General features: G+C 35.1%; 2 protein-coding genes across 8 annotated transcripts in view; one reads left to right on the forward strand and one right to left on the reverse strand.

Annotated features, from left to right (window-relative positions):
- Liprin-alpha (PTPRF interacting protein alpha) overlaps nucleotides 1-11,262 on the forward strand; it is a 466,267-nt gene extending 455,005 nt beyond the window's left edge. For all 7 annotated transcript variants that reach the window (XM_089637313.1, XM_089637316.1, XM_089637314.1 and 4 more), the window contains 6 exons: nucleotides 1,996-2,177; nucleotides 3,507-3,712; nucleotides 4,210-4,365; nucleotides 4,624-4,738; nucleotides 5,552-5,708; nucleotides 6,529-11,262. In XM_089637313.1, coding sequence (XP_089493439.1) covers nucleotides 1,996-2,177; nucleotides 3,507-3,712; nucleotides 4,210-4,365; nucleotides 4,624-4,738; nucleotides 5,552-5,708; nucleotides 6,529-6,774 — 1,062 coding nt within the window. In that variant the 3' untranslated portion in view covers nucleotides 6,775-11,262. The remainder of the gene's footprint in view (nucleotides 1-1,995; nucleotides 2,178-3,506; nucleotides 3,713-4,209; nucleotides 4,366-4,623; nucleotides 4,739-5,551; nucleotides 5,709-6,528) is intronic.
- Nucleotides 11,263-11,331: 69 nt separating this feature from the next.
- On the reverse strand, nucleotides 11,332-15,186 carry LOC149419826 (ribosome biogenesis protein BMS1 homolog). The gene is made up of 2 exons (XM_089637321.1): nucleotides 14,160-15,186; nucleotides 11,332-13,997 (listed from the first exon to the last, which is right to left on the reverse strand). The coding sequence occupies exons 1-2, from the start codon at nucleotides 15,061-15,063 to the stop codon at nucleotides 11,440-11,442; spliced, it is 3,462 nt and encodes a 1,153-aa protein (XP_089493447.1). The 5' UTR covers nucleotides 15,064-15,186; the 3' UTR covers nucleotides 11,332-11,439.
- Nucleotides 15,187-20,470: the final 5,284 nt, after the last annotated feature.

The following is a 20,470-nucleotide window of genomic DNA, read 5'->3' on the forward strand; positions in this document are numbered from 1 at the left end:
ACCAAAGTACATCATTGGCTTAATTAGATCATTTGTTAGTTTCAGTTTTCAAGAAACCTTTTGAACATGCTTTTACATTATTTGACACAATTGTTTATTTAATCTTTGGAACGTCAAGCTCACGTGACCTAATACCTCCATAGTATGTCGAGGGTAAAAATCCCTCGAAAAAAATGTATCAATGTCAGATTACCATATGGATAAACCGGCGCTCAAGGTATACAATTTTTTTTGTATCCAATGGGTAGTTTTGGTGCTTGAGAAGTTAACCTCTCAGACAAAGACTTTTATCTACTATGTGTTCCTTTGAGAACTGTCAAAACGTGATAATTTTTGTGTTAATTACGAGTTTTGCTAAAAGCTTCATAACTCACGTTTTGGGAAACGTAGCCTCATTCTAAAAAATGTTTTGGAAAGATTATGAAATTCACTATCGCATTGTGTTGTAATACGTAAATATTTGCGTTTCTAAATATACATTTAATGAAAACGTCAAAAATATGTAAAAATCGCTTACAATTATTTCAAAGCTTTGAAAAATGTACTTTTTCTGAGTATCATAAAGAAATAACACTTTATTCAATCAGAACCGATAGAAAACAACCTCGGTGTTCCACAAGGGTCGGTATTAGGTCCAATTCTATTCATTATTTACATTAATGATATAATTAAAACCATAAAACATTGCAAAATTAGATTATTTGCAGACGATACATTAATCTATATTTCATGTAAAGAGTACATAGATGCAATCAATAAATTAAATGAAGACCTACAAAATATAGCGAAATGGCTGAAATTAAACAAATTAAAACTGAATGTCAACAAAACAAAATATATGGAAATAGGCAACAAAACGCATAACACAGAGTTAAAATTGACAATTAATGACGAAAAAATTGAAAAAGTAAATGAAATTAAGTACCTAGGTGTGATACTAGATTCAAAACTAACTTTCGCAGCAAATTTTGAATATGTGCTAAAGAAGGTATCTGAAAAAGTCAATTTTCTTAGAAGATTAAGAAATAAACTAAATGGAAACACTACAGAGCTGATTTATAAAACTATAGTTGCTCCACATTTAGATTATTGCTCTACTATGTTGTATTTGGCCAATGAAGGAAACTTGAACAAGCTAGATGTTATACAGAATAGAGCTATGAGATGTATACTAGGAAAAGGAAAATACGCAAGCATAGATCAAATGAGAGAACAGCTAAATTGGATTTCTATAAAAAAGAGACTATTATATAATGTGTTAATTTTTGTACATAAAATCATGAACAACCAAATGCCAAAATATTTTAAGGATGAAATTGTTTTTAATAGAGATGTTCATAATTACGAAACCAGAAATGTAAATAGGATTAGATTGCCACATATGAAAAAAACAAAATCACAGAACTGCCTAATGTACAAAGGACTAAAAATGTATGATGAAATGCCTGAAAGTCTGAAGAATGAATGTATTTAAAAATAAATGTTATATTTACTGTAAAAATATGTAAAATTACAAAATGAAATATGATCTTGTTTATATTAGTTTATATTCAAATGTATAAACTAACTCAATAAATAATAAAAAAAAAATAAAATAAAAATATATTGAAGAAATATAATTAGAAACTATTAGTCACCTCAAAATATTAACCGTTCAAACTAAAATATTTTTAATAAATTATTTAGAAACGCAATAAATTATGAACGAACAAGATGACAGATTCAATCGGCTTAGATAATGCAACTCTACGTTCCATAGATATTCTTGAATACAGACACGTAGCGTTATTCATTATCGATACTCTGTTTTTTAAATCATGGCAATTCGTATACTAGTGATGGAAATAAATCGATTTTTGTAAAATCTTGCGCGTTTACGTGAAAAGACGTTCTAATATCTTGACCGCTATTATCATATTTACGTCTTTTGACGTTCTAATGTTCTGAGTGGTTAAAGCATTTTGTCCAATATATTTTAAATGTTGAACCCCTCAGGCGAAAGGAGTGAAAGATTCCCTGGGCGGTGAGCTAGGCTCGGTGTCGGCAATGAGCGGACTGTCCCAGCTGGGCGGCTACGGGCTGGCAGATGACGAGATGGGGCCCCAGTCCTCCACACTGTCTCGACAGACCAACTCACAAACCAAACCGGCGGACTATAGCAGCAGGCAGAAGAAGGGGTAATTTTATTCATTTTCATTTGTCTACGTGTCGATGATTGTGGTTTGGTAAAACCCTTCAAGCCGCATTATGAAAACTTTACAGGAGACCATGAAAACGAATATTTACAAATTAATAAAAGTGGCTAAATGTTTTTCAAAATTTTGACGTTTAATATTGCAATTCTAATTATAATTAAGATAAATTTGAGAGATGAGTAATTTCAACTAAAGTTTTCCCGTATTGATTTAGTATTCAATTTTAAATCAGCAAAAATGACTTCATCGTGGTGTATTTTGACAACTATGTACTTTATATGAAACCACTGAAAAGTAACATTCCCAAAAAATAAGGCTTGAAAGCTTTTGCCAAAACACAGTCGATAACGTACAGACACTTGTTGCTCAACTCAATTTTCATATTTCTAAAGATCCTAAATTAATCTTTCTGCTGAAATTCTTTATTTCTTATTTTTGATTTTGTCGTTTGCATTCTGCTAAACAGTTACAGCACACAATTATCAACTAGGGGCCTTACAGATAAACGTGTTTTAAATTTTACACAACTGATAAACAACCTTTAATGTATGGTAAATGATTGTTTCTCAGTTGTATAAAATTTAACAGTTTATTGGTAAGGGGACAGATAAAATATTATTCACACTTACAAATCTATTATAATCCACAATCATGTAGAAATACTAGATTTATTATTATTTTTTTTTTTAACCTTCGACATACCAAACCAAATTTATATTACTGCGAGGGGTCACTGAGATACCCCAAGCAAGCTGTCGTTATAAGGCTATATTTATAGGTTTTGTAAGAATTAAAAAAATACCAATACGATAAATCACCATTATGGCAGCGTGAACGTCGGGATCACCAGTATGGCAGTGTAAAGTCGGGATCACCAGTATGGCAGGATAAATGTAATTTACGATGGCTGCCGGTATCGTAAATCTGTGTTCAAGGAATTCTGATGATTGAAAGATAAAGGTCTGCGATCTTTGTTGAATTTATTTGCGAGAATGAATTTACAAGTTAAGTGAACGCAGAGACGGTGGTAGTAGAGAGTGGTGGGTTGGTCGAAAGTTGAAACTAGAATGGCAGAGAGTTGCGTTCCCGTCCGCGCCTGGCTCTCCCGGGGCTTCAGACGGCGGAGTAATTATTTAGTGTTATCATATGTGGGACGAGTTAAAGTAGTCCCCATACCATGTATAGTTTACACATGGAGGATAGTAATTTTAGAGATTTTTATTACCTTTGTTGGAAGGTTAAAAAACTTGTAGAAATTGTAGAATACTCAAATAATAACATCTTTCTTTATTCTTATATTTTTTTGTCCAGGCGAGAGCGAGACTACCGCCATGAACTCCTGGGCGAAGCCATGAAGGCGGGCACGCCGTTTGCACTGTGGAACGGGCCCACTATCGTGGCGTGGCTGGAGCTGTGGGTCGGCATGCCAGCCTGGTACGTGGCTGCCTGTCGCGCCAACGTCAAGTCCGGCGCCATCATGAGCGCCCTTAGCGATCAGGAGATTCAGAGGGAGATCGGTAAGGCTTCAAACAATCTGCTTACACTACATTTTTTATGAACTAATAAACTAGCCTAGCAATGAAAATTAGATTTCGCAAAAGATTATACTATCCATTGAAAAAGCCTTTCTGAAGAGATGATTAGATAGTTCCTCTGGCTCCGGACGAACTCTCAATGAATTCTTTTTTCCCCTTTAGCCCTGATATGTTTTCTTTTTTTATGTATTTTCAATACATAGAAACTTACCAAGAAAAAAAAACCCTTTTCTTTTAGAAAACATAACCCCATAACGACATAACGATTGTGAACTTCAGGGCTGTGTTTTCCTTCAATAATAATAATTAGATACATTGTATAATGCCATTTTTGTGGAAAATCACCTTTGTCCTGAACGCACAATCGTTACGAACCATCGCCACGGAAAAAACTTCTTAAGTGGGAAAACTTTTACATTGGATAAATTCTTCAAGAGGATTGATGGCATTGAGAATACCTTTGAATGTGTTATTTGCAGGTATCAGTAACCCTCTGCACCGCCTGAAGCTGCGCCTGGCCATCCAGGAGATGGTCTCCCTGACATCCCCCTCGGCGCCCCCCACGGCTCGCACCACGCTCGCCTTCGGGGACATGAACCACGAGTGGGTTGGCAACACCTGGCTACGCTCGCTAGGTAAACACGCAAACTTCATTTTGATCCTTTTCTTAGTGAACATATTTTACTAACCTTATATACACGGGTGTCACATACGTGATCCATCGGCAGTTTTCCCCGTGCAAATGACCCATGAAGTTTCACTAAAACTAAATTGTGAAAAACGCGCTGCGTGATGTGATAGATTGCATTTAAAAGGGAAAAGGCTAGTGTTGTTAAAGATCAACTGTGGAAAATTAAATTTGTACACATAATATTTCATGCATTTCATTTTAGGAATGCCCCAATACCGAACTACCTTCATGGAATGCCTCGTCGATGCCCGAATGTTGGATCATCTCACAAAGAGGGATTTAAGAACACAACTAAAAATGGTTGATAGTTTTCATAGGTGAGTTTCTCTTACTTAATATTATAATGTACTAGCTGACATGTACCCGGCGTTGTTGGGGGTTATCCTTAGAAGATAGACATACACCACCTCGGACCTTTCTGTAGGCCTTTTTAAGATATACAATTCTGTAGTACATTATTTGTATGTATCTCATGAGGTTTAGCCAGCATTAGGTCAATTTACCAGCAATGTAGTGCTTGAAAAAATATTTTTACGACTTGATTATAAAACATCGACTTTTTTCTACTTTCTATAAATACAATACGCATGTATTATATGTGTAAACCTTCCGGAAGAAATTCTCTAAATGATAGTGAAAACCTTATCTATATCCGTTGCATATTTTAGAAGAACTAAACGCACATACAGACAGACGCGAATAGCGACTTTATTTTATACTATTTAGATATATAATTATATTTTAATAATTTTGTATTTGATTTAATAATTTTATATTATGAATATTACGCTATGGAGAAACACATCCTGTTGTTTGCCTCAGATGCAAGCGAGGAAAGACTGGGTCTGCTATGTACAAAGACCATCAAAGATGTAGTGCAAGATACGGTGCCTGTTTGACCTTATCAAAGTAATGCGTCACCGACCAATTGTTTGTCTCGGTTGAGGCTTAGCTAGGAAAGACTGGATCTGCAATGTACCGTCACCATCAAAGATGTAGTGCAAGATATGGTGGCTATTGGCCTTATCAAAGCAATGCGTCCCAGACCTAAGAGGAAATGAGGATGATAATGATGATAACTTAACTTCGATGTTTCTTTTTATTTATCATTTGGTATCTTTCTTTTCCAGAACGAGTCTACAGTTTGGTATATCGTGTCTAAAGAGATTAAACTATTCCCGTTCAACATTAGAGGAGAAACGAAGAGCTAGTGAAAACATTGTACAGGATGTTATGGTTTGGACGAACGAACGTCTCATCAGATGGATAGCACAAATTGGGCTCAAAGTGAGTAATATCTACAGATTTTTTCGTTGGCTCAAAATATTATGTTGGTCTCCAACAGGTATGTATAAATAAACAGGTGACTGGTATTACTTGATGCATATGTTGAAGGGTAACATAGAATCATTTTACATACAACAAAATTAACTGTGAACATACATATTTTCAATATGTGGCAATAGTTACTGTCCGAAAATGTAACACCGTTTGAAAATTTATCAGGATTGATCAGTTAAGCCAATCCCTGAATTCCATATGAATGGAATATTCTTTTATCTAGAATTGTTTCATACTTATTTTTATTTATGTTTTTAACCATTTACCATGTCTGAAAAGACTATACTTTTATGTTACACTCGCTATGTTGTGCTATTTTTTAACTTAAACAATTTTTTGTCTCCCTTTTTATATATCGTCTATGTCAGTTCAATACCGCATGTGACCCAATAATTTCAAAATACGTTTATTTGGCACTTTCAGTTGAACAGCATAAGCCGCGATGATTGGTACTTTCAAATATTGAAATTGACTAATAGACTGCTTTTACTCGGTTGAAATCAGTACCGCGAATGAACGATCCACAGTACATAAGCAAGCAAAGATAACATATATCCCTAGATAGTTTTTTGTCCCTCCTGAATATTTTTACAAATGGTTCTTCCGCGGTATTGAACAAATATATATTACATTGTGTAGCTGGATTCGCTATGAATCTCCACAAACCTTACTAATGACCAGAAGACACTTTCAGATGTCATACAATGAATGCTAATAGTAATAAGTATTTAGTGCGACTTGAATGGTTTGTCATATCTTCTTGCAGGAATATTGTAACAATCTCCTGGAATCTGGAGTTCATGGGGCGCTCATAGCACTTGACGATGGATTTGATGCCAACAGCATGGCCCTGGCATTACAAATCCCCACACAAAACACTCAGGCACGCCAGCTGTTGGAACTGGAGTTCGGGAACCTGCTGAAGCTGGCCACCAATCGACCCCACCAGCGCACGGGCGAGCAGGCCCACAACCTCACCAATGACAACAGTATGGCAGCCAAGGCCTCTTGATATACGGCAACGCTGAACTAAGCTGCAATTAGGACTGAAGCACCTGTCCAGTGATTACCTGACCACGTCTTCACTTGGAAATGTTTTGTTGCCGTTGCCATTGCATTTGGAAGGAATTAGTCGAGTCAGTGGCGACTCAGACCAAAATCTACATTCCTGGCTAGAAAGTCTAATCTTTTCTATACGTTTTGAGGCGTAGGGCTTTCTCGTTTCGTGGACTACAAACTGTTTCTGTGTTTATCGAGTAGTGGGGGCCGAACATGTTGAGATAGCAAATGTATTTATTTCCTCGTGTCTTCAAATAAAGACTAGCGTACAATATTCATATAAAAATTGCTTAATCAACAAAATTCCATTTTTATATAACCAATATTTGAGACTTTTTACTATAGAAACCTACTGTGCGCATTGTTACAAAATAATAAACATTTTTACGACCCGCTTGTTGATATTTTAGTCTTAGTAGAAGTGTAACCAAACAGTTGACAATGCAACTCCCAGTTTTGTCTAGTCTTTTATAAAATAATATATATTTCATTGTCTAAACTTTATGTTCTTTTACATGTTTATTCCTAAGAACTGGTTGAGGACTAATTATTATCGGTGTAAAGAGTACCTCTACTTTGTATAGAGATTTGACATTCAGAAACTTGGATGTTATAATGTTATTATTTATTACAACTGACAACCTTGTACATGTGTAATGTTCTGTATATTATAATGGATAACAGAGAATGAATGTTTCAACAAATAATAGTCAAATAATATATACGCTATAACATAATATATGTAGATGTTTTTTTATACACACACAACTCATACCAATCAACTCTCAATGGAATACAATGCAGTATTATGTACTGTCCATTGAAGGAAGCGTTCATTTCAATCAATATTTGGTATATATTTTAAGGAAACTCTCAACAAGTGGAATTTATCACTTGCATTTATTGCAGAAATAAATAATATTATTCATGGAGTACCAATAACACACGTTAAAAACTATACCAATAAAGTTATCAATCTAGAACTAACAGTACGTAAAATATGGGCGTGACACAAGCACACCCATTGAACTTAACTCAATCCTGCCGCAGTACCCTTTTAGTTTCAATTCACTAAAACAAACCCTCCTGTGGCCACTTCCAGTTTTAGTGGAATGCCTCGAGGGAATGGCGGTACTGGGCAGTATCTGACATCCTCATAAAGTGGGGACCACTGATTAGATTGAATCCAGTCTGTGACTCAATACTAAACTTGTTGTGATCATGTAGGGATATTCTAAATCCAACACTTCAATAAGTTATACATAAGATTTCTCCAAATATGCTTCTTCATACACATTTATTGTAAATAGACTCTCCTACGTGTCTGACAGATATCATGAAACATCTCCAATCAAAATCATAATCATTATAGTATAATTTTTTATAACAAATGTGTGCAAGATGGAATCAAAACTTTTTATTTTTAGTTTTTAAATACATGAAAGAGCTCCCTTTAATAATTTTATAGTTTTAGGCTCTTCTTCTTCAGAGATATTCTAGTATCCGATACTCATTTGTGTACTCGCTAGTAAACAACGCGTCGCGCACGTTCCGTACACATCGCTAGTGAAATCATGAGACCCACGTCTCCACCAATCATTGTTGAATTCTCGAAACATCAGAACTAGAATACTTTCATAACGAAACAGTTGTTTGTTGACTGTTTTATTACAAAATGTCTGACACAAGTGACATGTTTAGTGTCGATGGCTTGAGTGGGAACAGCGTCACTCGGCGGGTCGCGGGAGACTGCAGTAGTCACCAAGATACTTGAATCTTCAAGAATCCCTGAGGAAGAAGGGCCTTGTAGAATGTTCCCAACACGGCTAATAGCAAAGAACTAAAATCATTTTAAGTGCAATAAAATAGCCTATCAACAATGCAGAATTAATTTGTTTAGGTCAACCAAATGGGAATAAAATCAAACAACTTTTTTTAACGGCAGTGTAATTTTCGAGTACAATTTAACATTGAAACTGATAAGTCCTGTACTTATCTTTCAGCAGCAGATTAGGAAGAATTTTACTGTTATGTAAACATTTATCATAGTTTTTAGTTGTAGGCAAAATTTACTTTCTGAGGGTGTACATAATGAAGTGAATTTATTGGTATTGTATGTGTGTAGTCCTGTATTGATGGTAAAGAACTATGGCGAACCTATTGAATGTTGATAATGCTAATCATTGCATTGGCTGTTTGATAATGAATTATATCACATTTTAACCCGTCAGTGCGCTGGTTTATAACTTTTGCGAAAATGCTTTCTTGAATCTACCCAAATAGACATACGGTATGGCAAAATATTATCAGCCGTTTTATGTAGTGGCAGATATACCGATTGGTTAATCTTTGCAAAGCTAAATAAATTAACGTCAGTTATTAAATATAGATTGGTTTTAAATACATTCATATTATTACATCTCATTCACATAACTCATATTTTGTTGAATGCCAATTCTTACAGAATAAAAGTGACGTTATTTCATTGGCAGCATTATTTGGAATGAATATCAAACGTACATATTATATTATGCATGATTGTTGGAGAGGTAATGTTATGTATAGCTAATTAAAATAATAGATTAAATGTATGCAAAATGTTATTAGTGTAAATATTTTTTTAACTACCTACCCTTTTAGAGCCCGTAGCATCAGTCGTATATATCGTCATATTGAATAAAACATGACCATTATAATAATCTTCTATAATGTTTATATACAGGTACAAGGCCGATTAGAAAAGTTACAAGTGTGCAAAAACAGGAATTATTTTACTACATTAATAATTAAGTAATTACCATTTAAATATTTATTGGTGTTATTTTGTAGAACAAGTCATATTTATCAGTTACCATTTTGATGAATAAAAAGAGAATGTTTTATTTGTAAATATATTTATATGGCGCTGAATCCCCATTTATTTGATTATGTATTACTAAGAGACTTGAACATTTCAATTTTAGGAAAACAAAACATTCTTTGCTTTTTATTTACATGTAAAGGAAATGTTTCTTGATTTTGCAAAAAGTTTTTTTTTTGTCATCTCTTGTCATCATGAATTTGGACCAAAGTATGTAAATTAATATTTTTTCCTCATATTCAAGTTGAGAACCTTTAAGTTGACCGGGTAGCTAGTATAGAATAGATTGCTCAATCTTTTTTACATTCAAAAGCTCGTAGAAACGTAAAGTGATTCTTAAAGTGCCAATCATCGATTTATCGTTGTGACGCTACAAATTGATAATTTCCTTTGGTCTTGTTCTCATTCTAATAAACCCTCAGTTGTTCAGATTCAGGTTCAGTGTAAGATTGGTGAAGTGAATGTGAAATGAATAGAAACCATATAACCCTGTACATATTGATTTATCATTGTGACACTACAAATTGATAATTTCCTTTTGTCTTGTTCTCATTCTAATAAACCCTCAGTTGTTCAGATTCAGGTTCAGTGTAAGATTGGTGAAGTGAATGTGAAATGAATAGAAACCATATAACCCTGTACATATTGATTTATCATTGTGACGCTACAAATTGATAATTTCCTTTGGTCTTGTTCTTATTCTAATAAACCCTCAGTTGTTCAGGTTCAGGTTCAGTGAATGTGAAATGAATAGAAACCCTGTACATATTGATTGATTGGCGTACGTGAGCAGTGAGCAGTAAGCAGTGAGCATGGTGTATGTGCATGCAAAGAGCTTTAATATATTGTTATCGCATCACTTAGGATATTTCATTGTTTTAGTCTTTATAATTGCGGACTACAACTACATACATTCTTGACAGGAAGGCTTGCTTCAGGAGTGGGCAAAGATAACCTCAGTATTAATAACAAGTGAGACAAACACTAATCTAATGCTATATAATCAATTAGTACAAATAAAACAATAAAGTGAATGACGGCACAACAAATACATTGTGATCCGTATAAACTGATACTCGATAGTGTTTTCATTTGTGTGGACAGTTTCTTCACAACCAACTTCTTGGTCTTAACAAGTGCTGTTTAATATATAATATGTATTGCATAAATACTTGTGCATTCTTTATAGAAATTTAGTACCAAATAAATAAAAACAAGTTAGGTTTGAGAACGTACTGATCAGTTCTTTTCGGAAGCGTACATCTCAAAGATAATGTGTAATGAGTGTCCATACTGTAGCTATTACAAGTAAGTTATGCTTATACATATATCTAACGTACCTATCATTATGTTTTATTGTTATTTATTTTTAATTATATGTATAGTAAATATTACACGGACATGTCTCGCCAATAATGATTTATATAAATAATAATTAAAAAAACAGATTGTCAATGTTTATTATGGAATGCTGTGTGGTTAGAGCAGAAGTCACCTCAGAGGAAAGTGGTTTGCAGAAATGAATCATAACCACTGCAATAAGAAAGTGTAAATAAATTTGCCATAAATACATTTGACTGACTATTGTTACATAATCGTTTTATTTTTCCGCCTTTAACCTTTTCAAGTGAAATATACAAAAAACAAACTATTTTGAAATATTATATAGGCATTTATTGTGCAGACATATTGTGTTAAAATTAAATTAATCAGTAAATATTTAATGTCAACCTTTGTATACATTTACGGGTCGAGCGGTCATTTTTTTCCCATTTTACTGAGAGCGCGACAAACTTTCTTCTTTAATTCCTTTTGTCTCTTCAACTTCTTCCAAGCTACAACTTGAACATCTTTTTTATGTTTTTCAATTCTCTCGGAGACAGCTATTTTAGCTTGGTCTGCCTTCTTGTCAAAGCTGGCTTTAACCATCTTCAATACTCCGGCCACTTGCTGCTCATGAGGACTCTTGATGAGAGCTATTCTGTTCTTGGTAATATTGCCAGACTTACTTGAAATTACCTTGTTCTTGGGCTTGTCCTTGTAAGGTAAAGCCTTCTGGAGAGCTTTGGGAATAACCAATGGTTTAAACACTTTATTATCTCGCTTAATATCTTCATACAAAGAGTCTTTGTTGGGCTCATTTTGTACATTTCTCTCTCGTTTCAATTGGCCGAGAGTCTTCATTCCTGCCCAAACATTTTTCTTATCTACATCCAAAAGCAAATTGGTCACAGTTGTGTAGAACTGCGTTACATTTACCTTAAACCACGTTCTGCAAAACACAATATCGCTAAGCAAAATTTTATCTTCGAAAGTAGCTCTGAAACATCCTTCTGGTTTATTAATAGCCTTCTTTATTTGGCCTCTAATTCCGGATACTGTTTTTATTTTTGCACCCTCAAATTTGGCTACCTCCAGAGAACTATTGAACATGTCTTTTATAAATGCTGTTTTCTTTAGTATCTTTAGTGGTGACCCCACCAATTTCAGTTTCTTCACTATTTGAGTTGATTTGTTAATCTCATTGACACTTCCTGTGGCTGCTATCCTGAAGCCCAATTGCTTTAACTGGTTAGAATCATTGGTCAGGGTTTGAAGAGCTAGTATTCCCGTGTTCTGGGGAGTAATTGGTCCGTAGAAGTGCATATTGCAGGTAACGTGTTCTGGTGTATACTTCAGATATCTGCACTTCATATCATCCTCGATTTTGGAAAATATTGGAACAGTTTGAAATCTTCTCCAGCCCATGGAAATAATCAGCGGATCATTTGTTTTGAGAATCTTTTTGTACCACCGGTGCTTCTTTACTTTACAGCTGACAAAGCCAATATTCTCTTCAGACATATTAAGAGCTCCCACCAAAACGGGGTAAGTAGCATCAAAATTGTCTACAAATTCGTGTGGCATACTTTTGAAGTTCATTCGGACATACATCCCGGGTCTAAATCCTTCCACTTCAACCCTAAGCCCGTCATCTAGCTCGTCAAAAACTGATTTATTCAAAGCAGATTGCTTGAGAGCCTCCGCTTTTAAGTTTTCATAGTAAGCATGGTCTCCTGTGATTCTATTTTCTTCAGGATTATCATAGTTGTTGTCAAATCTGGCCTTCAATTTTAATTTCTTTGCTAGAATGTCAGCTTTGGACATATCAACTAAAGACCTCTTGGCACCCTTTCCTTTGGCACCTTTTCCTTTTTTGAATGAGGATTTTTCTTCTTCTTCTTCTTCATTCTTGTGTCTTTCTCCGGTTTCCATATCTTCAAAGTCTCCAAACAAGTCTTCATCGGAGTCGCCAACACTGGCATCATCTAACTTTAACAATTCAGAAGCATCTTCTCCAGAAGAACGTTTACCTGTAACGAAGCAATTTAAGAGGGACTGTTTAATTTCAGCATCCAACCAATCTTTGGAATTGGTTTGAGCTGTGGAATAAAATAGTGAACATTCATCACTGTTCATATTTTGTTTATCCTTTTGAAGTCTCTTTTGTTTGTGGGTTATTCTCTTGAACAGACCTCCAATTTCCTCAGAATCGCTTTCATCTGTTGAGTTCCCGTCAGCTTCACCTGCGGCTTCATTAGAATTATGTTTTGCGTGAAAGACTCCATAAACTAACTTCATAATGTTGTGTGTGGTACTTTGGCGCTCCAAATAGGCAGTGCTGGCCTTCTCGGTCATATTTTCTCTCCACTTATTACCAAAATCTTCATCATCTGATTTATCATCATTTTCATCTAAATTATTATCCCACGGCAGTTTCTGTGCATCTCCAGCTTCAATAACTTCATCCCCTTCAGAATCAGAAGATTCACTTTTATATTTCTTAGATTTCTTGACTTTCACAGTGGAGTCTAATTCATCATCTGAATCTGAAGACATATCATCTTCAATGCCTGAGGAATCATGTTTATCGTCACCTTCACCTTCATCATCATCATCATCTGAATCTAGAGCTTTTGGTGCTTTCTTACTCGATTTCTTACCAATATCAGGCACCATATCAGAATAAATTAAACTACCATCAGAGAAAAGTTTGAAACCCGTATTTTTCATTTGATCATCTACAGTTTCTTTCTGTTCGATAACACTTTTCAAAATAGCTTTCTGTTCTGACTCTTCTTCATTTTCCTTGTGGGAGTGAGAGCCCTTCAGCTCGATGTAAACAGCATCCTTATCGTAAACTATTCCGCCGACACCAGAGAATGGAGCATAAATCAGGCGTTCCTTCTCCAAAAGGGTCCTTTTCTTCTGTACATCGGGCAAGGGACACGGGTCTGGTAGAAAACTAACTTCGTGCACTTTCATGTCTCCTACACCTGGAAACACAACAAATAGTTATCTATCCTTCCTTCTATTGAGAGATTTACCCATTGAATTAAAAGAATATATACATATGTTAACAAAGTGCACAAAGTTGCATAAAATAGGATGATGAAGTCGTGTAAAATTCTAGCTATCTAAAAAATAAATAAAATTACCAGCAACGTGGAGCATAGCATCCTTCATCATAGGGACTCCTCTCACATATCCATACAGAACCACATCCCGGTTGACTTTAGCGTCTCTTCTTATCAAATCCTGATTGGTAATGTCCTCCATCCTGTCTGCCAGGACATAGGCGTGACTAGTTCTCCAGCTCAACTGCCTGAACTTCATCACTGATATAAACCTGGCCAGATTCTTTATCTCATTCCTTAAATATTCTCCGTGCAGAATACCAGACAGGTAAAACAACTTGGCGCCAGCGTACACTTCAGTCCAGAACCTGTGCTTTAAAAGTTTCTTCTGGCGCTTAAGAGTCTTGGTGTTGCTAATAACGTCCAAGTGGGTGAGCACTCCCATTACTTTGGGCATGCCATGAACTTGACAGATATTTAAAAATTCAAATATTTCCATTTCAAAGCCAAAACTAGCATCGCAAAGCAGGAGAACCAAGTCTGCACACTTGGCAATGTCAATCATGGAGTTCACATCGTTATTACATTCAATCAATGTAATTCTTCTTTTCTTTGACGTTACGAGGGTGATTGGACCTTTAACACTCGTAACATTTGTCTTGACAAAACTTTTGACGAGGTTATTGATGAGGGTAGTCTTTCCAACTTTCGGAGGACCGACAACGGCGACGACTATTGGTGGTGGTTCGAGGGGAGTTTTATCGATGGTAGGTAAATGTTGCTTCTTTGAGATAAGGTCTTCTTTGCGGCGGAAACTTCTTTCAGCTCTCACGGCAGATTTGATAGCGAAAGCCTTTGGGTTCCTTTGCCGATCTGTTAAATTTGGATCTTGTGGCTTATTTTTGGCGGCTTTCTTATCTGCCTTTCTCCCGGAATGCCTATCCCTGTGCGCCTTTTTCTTATCCAACGGATTCTCACCCTCCATTTTTATAAAATATATTGATAGTCTATTTTAACTGAACAAAGCACGAATTTACGAAACCAAAATCAGTCGCATTATACACACGCAAAGATCATAAACATAACCCCGAAACAACGTGCGCTTATGACAACTTGACAGCTATAGTGGTATTGCCATAAATCAACTATCTATAGATTGATAACTCCGCCCTCTTTCCATACGTTTGCTTTCGTCAAGTTTTAACCATAGATCTGGCAAATTTGAATACACCACACATCGCCGACGTCACAGCACACCATCGACAAAGGATAGAGGAAATTTAAAAAAAAGGCGCAACCATAGACAATTTAATTCTGCTTCGGAACCTACCTAAAACCCAATTCATTAGCCTAAAACATAAGTAAAATGTCACCCAAGACCACAAGGTCCCATCTGACAAAGCCCTGTCCTAAGAAAGAAATGACCTTTAAAGTAACTTCCTTTACAGCTCATTTTCTCAGGACAGCGTTTTATCAGAAGGAAGCTGAAAAGCAAACTCATAATTACATGTACAATAATTTTATTTTTTAGATATAAACATGAAATACAATAATATAAGCACAAAACACATTTAGAAGGTGAAATTACTGTATCAATATAAAACTAGCTGTTGGAAATGATAGTTATTTTCTTTCAACATCCAACGGCAATTGAAAAAAATATTGTCAATAAGGCAGTCAACGATTCAACCTACTGTTTTAGCGTCTAATTACATTATTATTATTTTTGTTTCCCTCCTACTTATCTTATTACTTAAATATTTATACCTTTCATATATTAATAGTAAGTATTTAATACTTTTTAGTTTTAAAAACTTTATATGCCTTTTAGATATTTTTAACTTAGGAATAGTACACAACATAAAGAATGTAACAGTGTAAACAGAAAAGTAAATTTAACAATAGGTTATTGTTTTAACAATACATATTGGCACCTGATAAATAAATAGGGTATAATAATAACAAATAAAAACACCAAATACAAGAGTAAAATTTAAAGAAGGTGTTGAGAGAATATTCATTATGATGTCAAGTATGTAATAAAAAAGTATAACTATATTTATAAACTAGACATATGAAATAAACTAATTTGACTATTTTTTTATTAACACTAGTCGGTGACTGAAAATGGGCTGCAGACTAATACAGCCAAACTGAATAATGTAAACTCCGCATCAGAGAATATTTGGCTTAAAATTACAAACGATAACAATATTTGACTTGTATATTTATTTTTTCGTTATTATTCTACTACTCATATAGAGATGTCAATAGAAAATGAATTGGCAAGGATACACCACAACCATACAATGGACCTGATTTAATGAGGAGCATGGCAGTACTACGATACTTAAAAGACGCTTATAGGAACAAATTGTGGTCCTAATTGGTTTTAACTTATTAAAATAAATTAGTTATGACAACCATTTCTTCCTATATTTAGCATATTTTAAATGTTGCAGTACTGCTATTTTCTTCATGGAGTCAGGTCCATTGTATGGTAGTGTATCCTTGCCAATTAATTTTCTATTGACATCGGTACACCATGCATTGATTATAAATGGTACAGTAATTTTGATAATGAATTGAATAATTTTTTTTATGTTCGTTACAATTAAGCCAATCAAAACATATATATTTGGCAATGGTTTCTTCAATAACGGGCACAAGATATAAATTTTCGCAATTATAATTCAGTACATACTCGACGACATAATGAATTTCAAGAGCCTTGATAGCAAATTTCTTAGTGGGATCATATGGGTCACCTATGCAAGATATTTTACATCTATGTTCTGCCATCCCCTGTGCAGCAACAGCAACGCTGCTGGTTGCAGAGAAGACATGACTGGGTCCTGCACTCATTTCTGGAAAAAAATATATCATAGTTCTTGAAGAAATTGAAGTAAAGATTGACATATTAGAGGAACAAAACTAACAATACTATTCCCTTTTAAGTAATATAAAACAGATATGTACCTTCATTTTCTACTAGCTTCCCCTGTGCAGCAACGGGTACGCTGCTGGTTGAGATGTTATGCTCTGAAATAAATATAATTATTACATTAACCGAATTAACAAAACATATTATTATTATTATAGGCTGATGCAGTATAGAATACCTTTTAGGATGTAGTCATGATACGTGGTGAACACCATTCTCGAAATGGACTCTCAGAGGTTATGGTTGGAAACTTGTGTCGAATAGTCTCTGTCCGTAGATCCTTTCACACAATACGTTTTAAGGACTTTATCGGTAGGCACATAAATGTTATTTATCACACATAAATCAACTGTTTCACACAACCAGATATTTGACAATTTTATGATGACAAACAACGGCGTCTGTCAAACTTTTCTTACAGTTTTTTAGAGTAAGTGAAATGGCGGGAAGCATGAGTCGGCCACCTAGCGGCAAGAACACGCATTACACCGTTTGCGAACCCTCTCTTTCTGGCGCACGAGTCTTATGGTAAAGTGAGCGAGAAACAAAAAAAATACACATCGCCTACGTCACAAACATAGATTTTTACCATGTCTATAATTTGTGTTGACGTTTTTAAGCGGAGTTATACCCCCCTGGGTATTGCCATAAACAAAATATTGGTTGATGGACACGACAAAAAAAATTAACGTTTCCTACCGGTGCGGCGTTCCGAAACAAACGGGGTAAGCTAGAGACGGCAGTGGGTAAGCAGATGTACCTTTAAATGATTGTAAAATCAATTTCAAATAGTATATTTTGTGTTATTATGCTTTAGATGATATTGTATTTTATTTTAAAAACAATACTTACCGATCAACATACTAATCTTTACATTGAGTGAGCAGGATTCAAAGTAAACAAGTGCTATACCGAAATAATGACCGTTGGATTATTTCCACAGCGCCGTTTCAGAGAAAAAATGACCAAAAGGACACTTTTGGAGGTGTGTTGAATTGTCATTTTGATGACATACCCGGTCACCTCTTTATACATAACAAGAATTCTTGTTACATAGGTACCTACTTAAAATTTAAAAGTGTGAATAAAAAATTCCAACATTTTTTTATGAATTTTCACCTTCTAACTTAAACACCAGCATTTTTTGACAAATATTTATTTTGATTTAGAATACATAAGTTTTATTATATCCATTCGAACGATTTTTAGCATATCGTGCAAGTTTGCAAAAACGTCTTGATCGATCGCTTGCCATAATATAGGGTGTCCGGGGGTAAAGTAATCTAACTTCGGAAGGTGATTCTACATGATGGTAGAAGCAAAAAAGATAAATAAAGTTAGCGCTATAAAACTTATGTATTCAAAATCAGCATTTTTGATAAGCCATAATATTTTTCACTCAAATTCCTTATTACAACAACTCACTGAATACCTACCTATATGAATCGCTTCCTTATCCCAAATTCTCTATTTCAAAATGTAGACTAGGTAGTCATTCATATTTTATTGGTTTGAATTAAACAAAATGTGTATGAAAGAAGAGCAAATAATTTTGATTTTGTCTTTAAATTTACGAAAGTTCGATTTACTGCTCTCAAAATGTCTCAACAGAATGAAGAATCAACACTGCAGTTTTCAATAAAAGCTACTTAAATAATAATTATAACTACCCTGATTTAGTACACGTACAACAATCAAATCGAAAAAGTTGATGTACCGGAATAGTTGTCAGAGAAATCGAAGACGAGGATGTTGCAGCTACGACCGTCTTCGTTTTCTATTTTCCCTGAGCTCAAACAGCGCTCATTGAGGTACTGCCGTAAATAACAAATACTGTAAATAACAGGTGCAGGGAGCGAGGGTTAGTTTACGAGAGCTTGGCCCAAGGTATTATAATATAAATAATACAGATAGAAAGGTCGGACTCTCTTTAGCATAGTAATTAGTTATGCAATAATGTAAGTGTAGTTTTTAAAAAGATATTTATAATTTCCCTGAATATGCCGGGTCGAGGATCCCCATACTTTACCATTGTATTTTTGTTTCCTGAATTTATAAACATGCTGAAAGAAAGTAGTTTGGCTCGAGCGAAAGATCGTGAAAAGGATAATTTTATGAATAGTGGTGTCATTGACTTACGCGACCGTAGCCGATGTTACAACACGCGAAACATTTGAACACCACGAGACAGGGTCATGCATAGATTCGTCACTCCACTGGAACAACGGAGTGGGGGACTGCAATAAATACTGGTGCGCGCCTCTTTGCAAATCAGTAATCACGGACTTCAGACTCTAATCACACTCGCCAACTGCTCTCTTCACGATTCTACGCTCTGCCCGACTGCTACCTGCCTGCTTCTACCTTGGACCTTGTTTGACTCTGCGCTTCCTTGGGACCCGACCTCTCTAGCCCTTGGATACCCGACCGTAGTAGCAAATTCGCTCCCCAGGAACAGGCCCATTATAAGCACGGACATAGTGGCTACCCCAGGACTGACCGTTGCGCTATGTTACAGTCTATGTTAGAGACGTGGAGGTCTCTTACAGTTGATAAAAAAATGTGCAATCACTGAATGCACAAACCTTTGTTCCATCTGTGAATCAAGTCATAAATATAGGTATGGTTTTATTATGGTAGGAAACCAGACAGATTATTTTGGTTGTTTCATGCGAGTAGTTGCCTTACTTAGGCCCAGTTTTCTGCCACAAACATATCGATTTGAATTTTCACCTTGAAATTGTTTTTATTTTTTACATGAATACCGCACAAGAGTCACAGTGGTCACAACTGCTCCCGACCGTCTGGAGCCAGTGAGACATATCAATAACCCCTAATGAGTCTGCTGAGTTTCAGCTCGATTGGAAGCCGGGAAGTTGGGTAACTTCTGCTTCCATGATTTTTTCATAATCTTTGGTATAATTTTAAACAACTAGAGGTGATTTTCTCATGAAAACGGCGCTATGCAATAATCCAATCATTATATATATATATATAATTAGTATGTTTTGAGGCTGAAGGTAGTGAGTAGGGGAAGGAGATGGGGAAGAGGAAGGTGGGGAAAGTACCTGGCTATTCTGATCTAGTCATCAAATGCGGCTAATGACATTTTAAGCAACGTTTCGATACCTGTGTCAATTCCTTTTAAAAATATTGTGTTAGTGAAAGTACATAACCACGAGCTATGGAGCTCAACTTATGGAGAGTAGAATAATAATGGAAAAATATTATTATGTTATATTTCAACATTATTAATTGCTTTAAGTAAATTGTTATATTTTCTGTAGTATATAAAATAAATCGCAAGAAAACATTCTTGGAGTTAGTTTGTAATGTCATTGTTTGGAGTCAAATAATAATAATGTTTGAAAACTATGATAATGAAAAAACCTAGTTTATTATTTTTTTTCTGAACCAATCAGCATGAACTTTTAACTAGAGTTTAAGA

This window comes from Hesperophylax consimilis, chromosome 11 (genome assembly GCF_061612785.1).
Source record: "Hesperophylax consimilis isolate HC1 chromosome 11, BYU_Hcon_1.0, whole genome shotgun sequence".
NCBI classification, from domain to species: domain Eukaryota; kingdom Metazoa; phylum Arthropoda; class Insecta; order Trichoptera; family Limnephilidae; genus Hesperophylax; species Hesperophylax consimilis.

What these genes read in the sequence shown, in the direction of transcription:
- LOC149419826 (XM_089637321.1), bottom strand. Translation starts at nt 15,063, where the DNA reads ATGGAGGGTGAGAATCCGTTGGATAAGAAAAAGGCGCACAGGGATAGG. An exon ending in TGCTATGCTCCACGTTGCTG is followed by an intron (nt 13,998 to 14,159) that starts GTAATTTTATTT and finishes TTGTGTTTCCAG; the next exon opens with GTGTAGGAGACATGAAAGTG.